Raw genomic sequence first — 13,443 nt, 5'->3', positions numbered from 1 at the left:
ACTGATTTTCTGCCTGTTGGATCTGTCCATTTGTGACAGAGGAGTGTAAAGTCTTCAACTATAATAGTGAATTACTATATTTCTCTTTGCAGTTCTATCAGTTTTTTGCCTTATATATTTTGACACTATGTTGTTAGACACATACATATAAGGGTTGTTATGGCTTCTTGAAATATTGACTCTTTTATCGTCACATAATACCCCTCTTGATCTCTGATAAGTTTCCTTGCTCTGAAGTTCGTTTTGTCTGAAATTAATATAGCTACTCCTATTTTCTTTTGATTAGTGTTAGCATGGCATCTCGTTCTCTCTTTTTTTTCAATTAGCAATAATCATGTCCTGGATAAACCTCATTGGCTACAATAATGCCACTGCACAAAGCTTCTTCTTTTTTTATTTTTTATTTTATCTATTTGTTTAAGATTTTATTTATTTATTCATGAGAGACACAGAGAGAGAGATTGAGAGAGAGAGAGGCAGAGACACAGACAGAGGGAGAAGCAGGCCCCATGCAGGGAGCCCAATGTGGGACTCAATCCCGGGACTCAAGGATCACGCCCTGGGCCAGAGGCAGGTGCCAAACCGCTGAGCCACCCAAGGATCCCTTCTTCTTTTTTTTTAAATAAAAAGATTGAATTTGTAGGTACAAACTGCCCCACAAAGAAAATTCCAGGTCCAAATGGCTTCATTGGGGGTATTCTATAACACATTTAAAGAAGAAATAAAAAAAATAAAAAATAAAGAAGAAATAATGCCAATTCTACACAAACTCTTTCAGAAAATTGAAGAGGAGGAAATTCTTCCCAACCCATTCTATGAAGCCAGGATTATCCAAAGCCAGACAGGACATTACAATAAAAGAAAGTGACAGACTAATATCTTTCATGAACATGGACGTAACAATTCTTAATAAAATGTTAGCAAATCAAATAATAAATAAAAGGTTAACATCACAACCAGGTGAGGTTTATCCCAGAAATTCAAGGCTGGTTCAACATTGAAAATGTACAATCTAGGGTGCCTGGGTGGCTCAGTCGGTTAAGCCTCTGCTTTTGCCTCAGGTCATCATCCCTGGGTTCTGGGATCCGCAAGAATCAGACTCCCTGCTCAGCAGGGAGTCTGCTTCTCCCTCTACCTTTCCCTCCTGCTCATGATATCTCATTCTCTCTCTCTCTCAAATAAATAAATAAAATCTTTAAAAAAAAATAGAAAATTTAAAAAAGAAAATCCACAACATGAAGCAACTCTAAAAAAAAATATAATCATCTCAATCAATCCAGAAAAGGAATTTGATAAAATACAAACAACATCTATTTTTTATTTTAAAATTAAAAAAATAGGGACACCTGGGTGGCTCAGAGCGTGATCCTGGAGACCCAGGATGGAGTCCCACATCGAGCTCCCTGCATGAAGCCTGCTTCTCACTCTGCCTGTGTCTCTGCCTCTCTCTCTCTCTCTCTCTGTCTGTGTCTCTCATGAATAAATAAAATATTTTTTTTTTTAAGATTTTATTTATTCATGAGAGACACAGAGAGAAAGGCAGAGACACAGGCAGAGGGAGAAGCAGGCTCCATGCAGGAAGCTGACGTGGGACTCAATCCCCGGTCTCCGGGACCAGGCCCTGGGCTGAAGGTGGCGCTAAACCGCTGAGCCTACTCGGGCTGCCCTAAATAAAATCTTTAAAAAAATTTTTAAAAAATAAAATTTAAAAAATAATAAAAACAAAAGCCAACTCTCAGCACACTAGGAATAAATGGGGACTTCCATAATCTGATAGATCACCTATGAAAATAGCATCATATATGTAATGGTGTAAAAGCAAATACCTTCCTCCAAAGATCAGAAACAAGACAGAGAAGTGTGCTCTTACTAGTTCTATCAGCATTGCACTGGAGGTTCTAGCTAGTGCAATAACACAAGAAAAAAGAAATTAAAGAAATGCATATTAGGAAGGAGTAAAATTGTCTTTAATCTCAGACAATATGCTTATCTATACAGAAAATCTGATGGAATCTACAAAATACCTACTACAACTAATGAGTGGTTTTAGCAAGATTGCAGAATATAAGATCAATATTTAAAAATTACTGTATTTCTATGTATTAGCAGTAAACAATTAAAAATAGAAAATTTGGGGCAACCCCAGTGGCTCAGCAGTTTAGTGCCACCTTCAGCCCAGGGTGTGATCCTGGAGACCCGGGATCATGTCCCACGTTGGACTCCCGGCATGAAGCCTGCTTCTCCCTTTGCCTGTGTCTCTGCCTCTCTCTGTGTGTGTCTCTCATGAATAAATAAATAAATAAAATCTTTTTTAAAAATTGAAATTTTAGGGGCACCTGGTTGGCTCAGTTGGAGGAATATGTGACTCTTGATCTTGGGATTGTGGATTTGAGCCCCATGTTGGATTCAGAGATTACTTAAGCCAATAAAACTTAAATAAAAAAAGAAATTTGGGGCACCTGAGTGGCTCAGTCAATTAAATATCTGTCTTCAGATCAGGGTCCTGGGATCAAACCCCATGTGGGGTTCTCTGTTCCATGGGGAGTCTGCTTCCCCCCTCCGTCTGCCACTCTCCCTGCTCCTGTTTTCTCTCTCTGCCAAATAAATAAATAAAATCTTTAAAAAAAAAAAAAGGAAATTGAAATTTAAAAAATACCATTCAGCAATAAATTGATATACTCAACAACATAGATGAATCTGGAAATATGCTGAGTAAAAGAAGTCATACAGAAAAGAATATGTAGCTCATGATTTCATTTATGTAAAATTCTTAAAAATGCAAAGGAATCTACAAGAACAAAAAGTAGACCTGTGATTGCCCAGGAACTAGGGGGGCGAAGGGGGGCCAGTGGGAAGGAGTAGAAGGGAAAAAACCAGGAAGGAGCAAATGCAAGCTTCAAGGTAATAAATAAATTCATTATCTTGATTGTAGTGTTTCACGTTATCTGTGTCAAAACTTATCAAGTTGTACATTTTAAATATAAAAAATGTATTATATGTCAACAAATTTTTTTAATTTAAGAACATTTTTTGGTTTTTAAAGCAAGCTTTGGGCAGCTTTTTATTTATTATTTATTTTTATTTTTATTATTTTTTAAGATTTTATTTATTTATTCACAATAGACAGAGAGAGAGAGAGAGAGGCAGAGACACAGGCAGAGGGAGAAGCAGGCTCCATGCCGGGAGCCTGACGTGGGACTCAATCCCAGGACTCCAGGATCGCACCCTGGGCCAAAGGCAGGCGCCAAACCGCTGAGCCACCCAGGGATCCCCTCGGCAGTTTTTTAAAATTACCTTCCTGGGACGCCTGGGTAGCCCAGCGGTTGAGCGTCTGCCTTTGGCTCAGGGCATGACCCCAGGGTCCCACGATTGAGTCCTGCATGGGGCTCCCTGCATGAAGCCTGCTTCTCCCTCTACTTGTGTCTCTGCCTCTCTCTCTCTGTCTCTCATGAATAAATAAATCTTTAAAAACTAACTAAAAATATAATAAATAATAAATAAAATAAAAATTACCTTCCCCACAGGAATCTCACCTTTTTTGTAGCTCATCTTTGATCCTAGGAACTTTTTTTTATACAGAGAAAAACACACACACACACACATACACACCCAACTTCCCAAAATATTAGCCTTCAATCTAAAACTGGTTTTCTTTCACACATTTTCCCTTATAACATATCTTGGCACCTTCCCTGTTATTCAGTTCGTCTCAGTTACCAGGGGTGTCAGTAGGAGCGAGTTGGTCTCTAAGGTAACCACAGACAGCAAGGTACCAAGCTTGCAGGCTGGAGTGCACAACCGGGAGGTGACCCCCCAGGCAACACTGACCTACCTCCCTGGGAGTTAAGGTGAGAAGCCCCTTCTTCACTCAAGGCCTTGAAATCTTCAGAAGTGACAAGTGGGCAAGTTTCTGGGGGTCACGTCTCAAAGGCCAACAGAACTGAGAGCCCGAAGGCAAGATCTGCTGGTCACTGCCCGGTGGGCAAGGGGACCGTGCAGGGCGGGCCTCCCTGTCCAGCAACACCCACGCCAGTCTCTTCACTGAAGCTGTCCTCTTCCATCTTCCTGAGAACCTTCTGCTCTGCGTTTCTGACTTTGGTTTTATCTTTTCCTGCAGAGCTGGCACCATGCCTAGGACATCAAGGCAGTACGGGTGACAGAGAAGCACAGACTCTGGAGCTGGACCGCCTGGGTTCCAGCTCTGCAACCCTAAGCCAGCTATTGTACCTCTCTGGGCTTCATGTCCCATCTGAAAATGGGAGTAATAATTACTGCCTCAAAAGGTTGCTCAAGAGGATTTGCAGTTTGTGTAGAATGGTGTTTATAGTAAGCACTATACATGGTTTGGGTATTATTGTTACTTTATAATAAAATGTTATTGGTAGCACATCAGGTCGAAGGAACAGAATATTGAGTGACAGTTAAATGCTCTCTGTCACACGGGTTTAATATTGGTTATTCTGGCCACCCAGAAGCAGTCTAGAGGAATCTAGATCGGCTGAAAAATAAGTCTCAGTCTTAGGGCTAGCAATACTTTAGCCAAGCAAGCCTTTGCACATCATCTTTCCAGTAGACAAAGGTTGAAGAGGGATAAAAGGTCTAAAATAAACGGTGGTACTTGGGATGCCTGGGTGGCTCAATGGTTGAGCGTCTGCCTTCAGCTTGGGTCGTGATCCCTGGGTCCTGGGATCGAGTCCTGTCTCTCCACAGAGAGCCTGCTTTTCCCTCTGCCTATGTCTCTGCCTCTCTCTGTGTGTCTCTCATGAATAAATAAATGAAATCTTAAAAAAAAAAAAAAAAGGGTCATCACTCTGCCTTCCATGGTGTTGTTGTCTTGCTAGGCCTGTCTTCTAACAGCATGCCAGAGGAATGGCTGCAACCTGGAGCCATCACTCTTGAGGACACACCTGTTTTGGACTGAAGATACCTGCCCTTGAAGATGATTCTCTAGAACTTATGCTCCAAACCACGCAGGGTTCTGTATCACGGCTCTCCCTCAGCTATTCAGTTAAATACTAAGTTTCTAGAATCTTTCCCACCAGATAAAAGCTGCCCATACCTGTGGTTTTCTTTTGCTTCTCACAGCTAAAAATGAAGAGGTATGAATTCTAGCTTCAATCTACCAATTAATGAAATTTCATGCAAATCACCTAAAACCTGTCTCTGCCATAGTTTCCTTAAGCATAAATGAATGAATGTAACATAACAACTAATATCCTGCCTATCCCACAGGATGTGGGGCACAGGCAAGGATTCATTTATTAACAGAGTTCTTTGGGAAAAAAGTTTAGAGGACTATGTCAATTCAGGACATCATTTCTTAATGTTTATCCTGATTTTTTCTGTCCAGAACTCTATAGTTTACAGACCCCGTGCTTGATCTTATTCAATCCTTATAACCAGCAAACAGTAGGTCCAGAGCTAAAAAGGGATACATCCCCCGAAAACTCACTTCTTTAGACTCCTACTCTAGTGCTCTTTCCATTAACCAACCGCTGCTTCCAGATTCCTGCCACATAGTCTGTCTTGGCCCCAATCTAATATTCTATGTCTTATTTCTAAACCGAGACTTGCAATTTGCTTAAGTGGCCAGTTGACTGCAGGGAACTCTATCCTGCTAAAGCCATCCCCCTTCTCCATAGACTTCAAAGTGGAGTAGAGTGTACAAAGAGGTGCTCAGATGTGCACAAGAAAAATATTTAAGAATGCATGCACAGAAGTATTTAACTAGAGCAAAAATAATTGTTTAAGCTTTACCAATACCCATCTTTAACCTACAGGCCGACCTAGCACTCTCTCTGGGCCAGTGCTTCAGAAATCATCTGTCACGTGCAATGCAGTGAGTGAGATGTTTCCAGGAACGAGAAGTAATGCCACATACAGTTCAGACATTCATTCTCTTTACAATGTAATGCCAGTCACCAGATAAAAACTAGCCTGTTAATTGCTACAAATTTGACATTTCTTTTTATTTTTATTTTTATTGTTTTGACATTTCTTGGTAAAGAAAGGGAGAATGACCATGAAAATCCTTGTTCTGCAGATTTACTGGTTATCTCCAGGGGGAGGCCCAACAAGAGATATTGAACACAGAGGAGATACACTTTTTACTTTACAACATCCTGTGTTGAGGATTAGCTGGCAAGAGGTTAGTAGCACTGATTTCAAAAACGAACAACAATCCACTTAATCTATTCCTTCAAGTGAACATGATGGTCTTTTAATGAATGAGAGTCATAGCTTTTCTTTTTTTTTTTTAATTTTTATTTATTTATGATAGTCACACAAAGAGAGAGAGAGGCAGAGACACAACACAGGCAGAGGGAGAAGCAGGCTCCATGCACCGGAAGCCCGATGTGGGACTCGATCCCGGGTCTCCAGGATCGCGCCCTGGGCCAAAGGCAGGCGCCAAACCACTGCGCCACCCAGGGATCCCGAGTCATGGCTTTTCTAAAGAAAGTCACACATATAGAGAAAATGGTTAGAAAATGTATGACTACCAATGTTCCCAATATTGTGATTTTAAAAATTTATTTATCAAAAACGATGTGTGTCACCTGTAAAAGCTTTTAAAAAAAAATTTTTTTTTAAGTAAACTCTATGCCCAACGTGGGGCTCTAACTCACAACCCTGAGATCATGAGCTGCAGGCTCAGGCAGGTGTCCCTCCCATTAGCTGTAACACTTTAATGTGCACATTTGAAAAACTAAGAAATAGAATTCGAAAAATTTTTAAAGATTTTATTTGTTTATTCATGAGAGACACGGGGAGGGGGAGGGGGGCAGACAGGCACAGGGAGCAGCAGACCCCAGGCAGGGAGCCCGATGTGGGACTTGATACCGGGACCCCAGGATCACCCCCTGGGCTGAAGGCAGGTGCTAAACCGCTGATTCCCTAAAAACCTGTTTTAAATGAAACTTCTTAGAGTTTGGTCCCACTTGTTAAAATTATAAAATCCAACACCTTCCTATCATTAAAGGACTAATTGACTTAAAATGTTAATTTACTAGTTGAATTTCAATGAAAACCTTTGCTTTGTGGTGAATGGATGGGAAAATTAATGCCATGATTTAATAAATACAATTAAGGATGCATTTCTTCCATTTTAATCTATCTCTTTGAAGAGTATCTCTTCTAGTTATGACAGCCAATAAGATTCACTAAGTATGAATTTAAAAATGTACTTCATCTTGGGGCGTCTGGGTGACTCAGTTGGTTGAGCTCCAGACTCCATCTCAGCTCAGGTCTTGATTTCTGGATTGGGGGTTCAGGCCCTACACTGGGCTCCATGCTGCAAGAGGACCCTACTTTAAAAAAATGTAGTTCATCTTTATTTTGATCTTTTAATATTCCTACTCTAGGGTATGTTTCATAAGGTATGTAATAAAACACATGCACAAAATTATTTTGAAATATCCCATGTGGGACGCCTGGGTGGCTCAGCGGTTGAGCATCTGCCTTGGCTCAGGGCGTGATCCTGGAGTCCAAGGATTGAGTCCCACATCGGGCTCCCTGCATGGAGCCTGCTTCTCCCTCTGCCTGTGTCTCTGCCTCTCTCTCTCTCTCTCTCTCTCTGTCTCTCATGAATAAATAAATAAATAAATCTTTAAAAAAAAAAGAAATATTCCATGTATTAAGAAAGCACAATCAATGTTTGTTGATCACTGGTTGATCTATCTGCACAGAGGGAGGGTCCACACTTGGGAGAATCATCTCTGCCAGTCATATGGGAACAGAATAAACAATAGGACAATGGCAATTTGGACCATGGTGCTTCAGATGCCAGCGGACCACCTGTCCTTGCAAGTTCTGATCTAGGAGGTGGTGGGGATGGGGAGAAGGCGGTGGGTCTTTCTTTTATCTGTCAACTTGTACCTGGTATAATTTAGGGAATCTCCGGGGTTATTCCAATGGTCAACCAATGCTTATTAGGTTCTTTTTCCTCTTGCAATTTGCAAACCCGGCCCTGGTAACATATTTGGGGTCACTGAGCTCTCCCCACGCAGCTCGCGGTCATGTGCGGGTCAGGACAGAGTACTGTACATACACTTCCCCCAGGAACAGTCAAGGTGGTGTGGGAGGGAGAGAGCACAGCAAACACAGCACCGCCTGCAGAGCATTTTACCATCGCCTCTACCTAGGCAAGGAGACGGAGCTCATTCCCCCGTCCTAATAAAAAAGTTTCCTTTTTATCTTGCTTTTGACTACAACGGCAGGGACCTTCTGACTAATGTCATGTTCCTTGGAAAGATTTAGGAACTGTGATTCTATGAGAGGGGCTTATGAAAACAGAATCGGCCTCGAGAGGCTCTTCATTGAGTTGGGAAACGCTCCCGGGCGGGTACCCAGGTGCCCCGCGCAGGCAGCGGCGGAGGGTCAGAGCCCGGGGTGTGAGCCCCCAGGCGGTGCTGCCGGCCGTGGGGAGAACACGCGGAGCCGACCAGTTTCAAGGGCTCCCGGCACCCAGGAAGGAGGCCGCACGGGTTTCTGGAGGAGAAGGTGAGCGCAGGGGTGGGGAGGGAGGGAGCCGCGGGAGGGAGGCGCGCCCGCGGGGAGGGGGCCGGCCGGCGGGCAGGGGCAGGCACACAGACAAAGGGGGGGCGGCCCCGGCCGGGAGGGGGGGCGGCGGGGGCGGCGCACGCTGCCGGGGCGAGCCGGGGCCGGGGCCGGGGCCGGGGCCGGGGCGGCCGGCGGGCCGGGCCGGGAAAAGCCGGGGATCCCGCCGCGCCCGGGGCCGGCTAGGCCTCGCGGAGGGAGGCAGGCGCGCCAGGGGCTGGGGGCCGCGGGCCGCGGGGGGAGGGCGAGGGGAGGGGAGGGGAGGGGCCCGGAGGAGGGGAGCGGAGGGGAGGGGAGGGGAGGCCCCGGATGGGGGAAGGGCCGGGGGAGGGCCGAGAGGGAGGGGGAGCGCCCAGGAGGGGGAGGGGAGGGGGAGGGTCCGGAGTGGCGCGGGGGAGGGGGGAGGGGCGGGGAGGGGAGGAGGGCCGGCGGGGGGCGGGCCCGGGGGAGAGGCCTGCGGGCCGCGCCGCCGGAGCGGGGCCGGAGGGGGCGGCGCGGGCACGGGCGGCCGGCCGGGCCTGCGCCCCGAGGAGCGGTGCGCCGAGGGGGAAGGGCCCGGAAGGAGCCGCCGAGCCGCCTTCCGCGCGCGCCGGGCCGGAGCCGAGGGCGGCGGGCGAGCGGGCCGCGCGGGGCGGAGGGGAGCCGGGGCCGGGCCCCGCGCGGGCGGGAAGGCGGGCGGCGCGGGGCAGAGCGGAGCCCGCGGTTGATGGCGGCCGGGGCGCGGGGCACGGGGAGGCCGGGGGCCCGGCGGGCGTGAGCGGGGGCGTGGGCTCGCCGAGGGCTCCCTCGCGGGCTCCGCGGTGAGCGCTGCGGTGGTGGTGGTTGTCGAGGCCGCAGGCCCGGCCCGGACTTGCAAGGCTGTGGCGGCGCGGCGCGAGCCGGTGCCTCCTCTCGGTTATCCGCCGGCCTCCCTGCCCCCCCCCCCCCCGCGCCGGTTCGGAGCGGCCCTCCGCGGCCCTGGCGAGGCGGGCGCCGAGCTGCCCAGCGCGGGGCCGGGGCCCGCCTGCCGGAGCAGCCCCGCGGGCCGGGACCCCGAGCATGGGCTGCGGCGCTGGGCCGCCCTGAAGACCGCCGGGTGCAGGGCGCGCTCCTCGGTGATTCATGCCTTAGCCCGGAGCGCTAACCTTGAAGAGATTTGCGGTTGGGTTTTGGGTTTCTAAGAAGGTCATAGCTTTTCCTCTTTTTTGTTTTTTTTTTTTCTTTCGGTTTTTTTCTCCGACGGGGGAGGGGCCGGGGGCTGAGAAAGGACAGCATGCTCGCTGGCACAAGTAGGATGGAGCCTCGGTTCCCAGGGTCCTGAGAGCCGGCGGGGAGCCTCGAGCATCCGGCCCGGAGGTGGGAGGCCCTCCTCCCACGGTTCTTAAACGTTGCAGCCCGCTCAGCCCGGATCAGGACGTCAGAACTGCAGGATCCTGGCTCTGCTGAGACCCTGAGAAACCATGAGTGTGAGGTTGCCCCAGAGCATAGACAGGTAGGTGTACTCACGACGTGCTTCCCGACGCTTTCTTACCCAAAGGCGGGGAGGGAGGGTGCTGCATTTCGGTAAAAGGACGCAGAGGAGGGGTCCGGCTGGGAGCACGGGCCTCCGGGGACTGTCCCGGCCTGTGTGTTTACGTTCCCTCCGTGTGTCCATGTCCTGATTCAGTGTTTTTTAAATACCAGCCATCAACAGCAAAGCCAGGAGAGGAGAAAGGGGGGAAGTGCTTCCCTCAGTCTTTGACTTTTGCCCTACTGCAGGCTGAATTTGGGGCCGTGACTTAACCAGTGTAGGGGGCGGGAGGCACACACGCTTGATCACGTGTGTCCCCAGGGTGGATTGGGACTGGCCTTAGGTGTTGAGCTGCTGGGGGAAGGGGCCTGGCAGGGGTGTGGGCCTCCACCGGCTGCTTTGCTACATGGTGGGGTTTGGTGATAGGGTGGATTCCATTTCTAGAATGAAGAGGATGTTCTTGGCTTGACGGATGGGACAGAAGCACCCTTTGCACCCATCCAGATCTGGCTTTTTGCCAGTGAGTTCTTGATAATGGCCCCCAAATGCACGGTCGCCTTAGAATTTCTCCCTCTCCGAACTTAGGGTTTTAACTTGAGACCTGCCAACCAGTGGATGCTGTAAGGTTTAATCTTCCAAGCCATTTTTAATAAGCTTGACTCTGCAAGATGGGCCATCCCTCTGCCTAGAGCCAGAACGGGTTGTGCTGGGCTCTCAGGCCTGATGGGCAGAGGTGCTGGTTCTTGGAATGTGAGCCCAGGATCCACCCCTCCCCTCCCCCCAGCCTCTGCATCACTGGTACCACCACAGTTTACAACTTTGTGATGCACCTGCCTTCCCACCCCCACTCCAACCCTTTCTCAAGAATCTTGAGAGAGGGTTGTTTGGAGGGTGCTACACACATCCTAACTGGATGGATGGGTGGTTAGAGGACTGAGCAAGCAAATGAAAACCCTGGCTTGGAGACAATGTTGCTGGAGGGGCAGGGAAGAGCAAGGAGCGGTGGTGTCTCTATGCCAGTTAACCTTTGATTATGCATGCTAGTAGTAATTTCTTTTAGGCTATGGAATGTGGCCTAAGTATAATCCCTCCCAAACGCTAATCTCCGTATTGTCTCTGAGTCCCTGTTAGATCAGTTTGGCAGTCTCCCACTGGGGACCTGACTTGGCAGTGGGGAGAAGATAGCCACAAAGGACATAAAGTGTGTGTCCCTTCCCCTTGTCATTGGTTTCCCTGTAGTTCATGTCTTGTAAAGGGAGGCCCAAGGTGCATCAAGGCAGGGAGGTAACATGGTTACATAGCTACCTTCTCTTTTTGTCACACTGGAATTTGGAAATTCGTGTACCTGCCTTTTGTGAGGTGTGGATGATGAGTGATTTCTCTGAAATCAGGGATGTGAACAGATGAAAACCCAGGTTTGGGGGCGCAAGTAGGAAACCATGAGGGTTCCGGGGCTGATGGGAGATGCTCCTCTGGAGTTTGTATATCCTCCTAGACTGCTCGGGATTTATGGTGTGGGGCGTCTCCACAAGTGCTTTCACAGAACAGGTCTCTTCTGAGCCTCACAGCATTTCTGTGAGGCAAAGTGGAGGTTATTATTCCCGTGGTCCAGAGGGGGTCCTTGAGGCTCAGGGAGGGCACCTAGCTTGCCCAGTGGCATCTGGCTGGACTAGTGGCAGAATCTGAGCCTAGTTATGGGTCTTCTGACCCAGGTTCTTTGCTAACCCCATGCTGGCTAACTGGGTTTGTATATTGGTCCTGTGGAATGTGGTTTTCGTGTCTCCTTTTGACAGTAGGATAAGATGCTCTTTGGTAGTCCCTTTGCACTTGTCTTTTTTTTTTTTTTTAAAGGTTTTATTTATTCATGAGAGACACAGAGAGAAAGGCAGACACACAGGCAGAGGGAGAAGCAGATGTGGGACTCGATCCTCAGATCCTGGGATCATGCCCTGAGCCAAAGGCAGATGCTCAACCGCTGAGCCACCCAGGCGTCCCTGCACTTGTCTTTTTAACAGTCTTGGGGCTAGCACCATAATTCCTATAGTAAAGCACCTGTTTCTCCTGTGGGCTGATGGAGCTTTGCAGATTGAGAGCGTTCTTCACCCCTGCCCCTACCCCAGCTCTCTTCCCCATCAGAGGCTCAGGTCTCTTCTATATATCTTACCCCTTAGGCTGCAGGCTCATTCTCCTGGACGTTTTGACATCTCAGGTTCAAGACTGTGGATTTTAAATTATAATTTTACATGGCACTGGAGAGATTGAGTGAAGAAGTGCTCCAGATCGTAGAGTCAGAGATTCTCTTACAGCCCATCAGTTTGCCATGTAGAGAGTCTAGTGTAAGGTGAGTGTTTTAGAAAATTAAAGTACGTGGCTCTCGCTCACGAAGGGTGTGTAGTCTGACTGGGGAGTGAGGGAAGGGTAGGATTCCTGAAGACTGTGTGACAGTGACAGTGGGTGGTAAGCCCCAGGAAGGCAGGGCCTGCATCATCTTTGCTCAGTGGTGCGCCTGGGGTGCATGTTCCATCTGTCTGTGACAAGCGAGTTCTGGGAGGAGCAAACATGTCAGCAAGTGTCAGTTCTTCCATTTCAGGGTGTTTCAGCATTCCTGGTTGATTGCCTGCGTAGTCAGAACAAGGTCAGAGAAGGCCTCCGAGGTGGTGTGTATTTCTTAGGGAGGAGCCATGAATGTAGAGAAGTGTGGCCCAAAGTAAAGAAGCCTCTGGAATATTTCTTCAGAAGCACCTTTAACCCCCTCTTGGGACTGACACCTGGTTCCATAGGAATGAGAAGTATTTGTGACGAATGTGGATCTTTCAGTATTGGTCAGTTGTCCCTGACACTCAGGTTGGCACAGCTGCTCCAGTGCCCGGCTGTTTTGTTCATAGACAGCTTATTACCTGTGAACACATGCTCTTCTTGAGAGTTTCTGAAAGTGTATTTGATGTTGCAAGCAGAGGTAAGGACACTGAGTTATTTCTACGGAAATGGTGATGAGTTTTGCTAGACCATCTACATCCACTGCCTTGTCTCTGATGGCAAATATTTCTAAGTTGCCAGGTGGGTTAGGTATCTGTATACATAGTACAGGTGTCCTCTGTGCAGAGTCACTTAGTCCTGTGGGCCAGCACAGATAGGGAAGCACTATATTTAAGCCAAGAAGTCCTGGTTTGAGCCCTGGCAATCCTCTTAACTCCAAGACCTTGGGCAGGTCACTTACCTTCTCTCATTTCTTCCTGGGCGAAGCAAGCATTCCTGTATATGAAAGGCCTTCCAGTTCACACTTTAATGCCGTGTCTCATTTGAGGATTATAACATTCATTGCATCTATCTCATGGGGCTGTTGGAAGGACCAAATCAAATAAGATAATATAGGGAAGCTTGGGTGGCTCACTGGTTGA

The 13,443-nt window shown here is 48.1% G+C and overlaps 1 protein-coding gene and 1 pseudogene across 8 annotated transcripts in view; one reads left to right on the top strand and one right to left on the bottom strand.

Moving 5' to 3' along the window:
* Positions 1-233: 233 nt before the first annotated feature.
* LOC121474657 lies at positions 234-383 on the bottom strand (annotated as a pseudogene).
* Positions 384-9,734: 9,351 nt separating this feature from the next.
* Positions 9,735-13,443, top strand: part of ARHGEF11 (Rho guanine nucleotide exchange factor 11) — an 84,147-nt gene continuing 80,438 nt past the window's right edge. For all 8 annotated transcript variants that reach the window (XM_041746311.1, XM_041746272.1, XM_041746301.1 and 5 more), the window contains exon 1: positions 9,735-10,027. In XM_041746311.1, coding sequence (XP_041602245.1) covers positions 9,996-10,027 — 32 coding nt within the window. In that variant the 5' untranslated portion in view covers positions 9,735-9,995. The remainder of the gene's footprint in view (positions 10,028-13,443) is intronic.

The sequence above is a fragment of the Vulpes lagopus genome, chromosome 1 (assembly GCF_018345385.1).
Source record: "Vulpes lagopus strain Blue_001 chromosome 1, ASM1834538v1, whole genome shotgun sequence".
NCBI classification, from domain to species: Eukaryota; Metazoa; Chordata; class Mammalia; order Carnivora; family Canidae; genus Vulpes; species Vulpes lagopus.
Note: the sequence above shows the minus strand (reverse complement) of the source record. Positions and strands in the feature narration are given on the sequence as shown.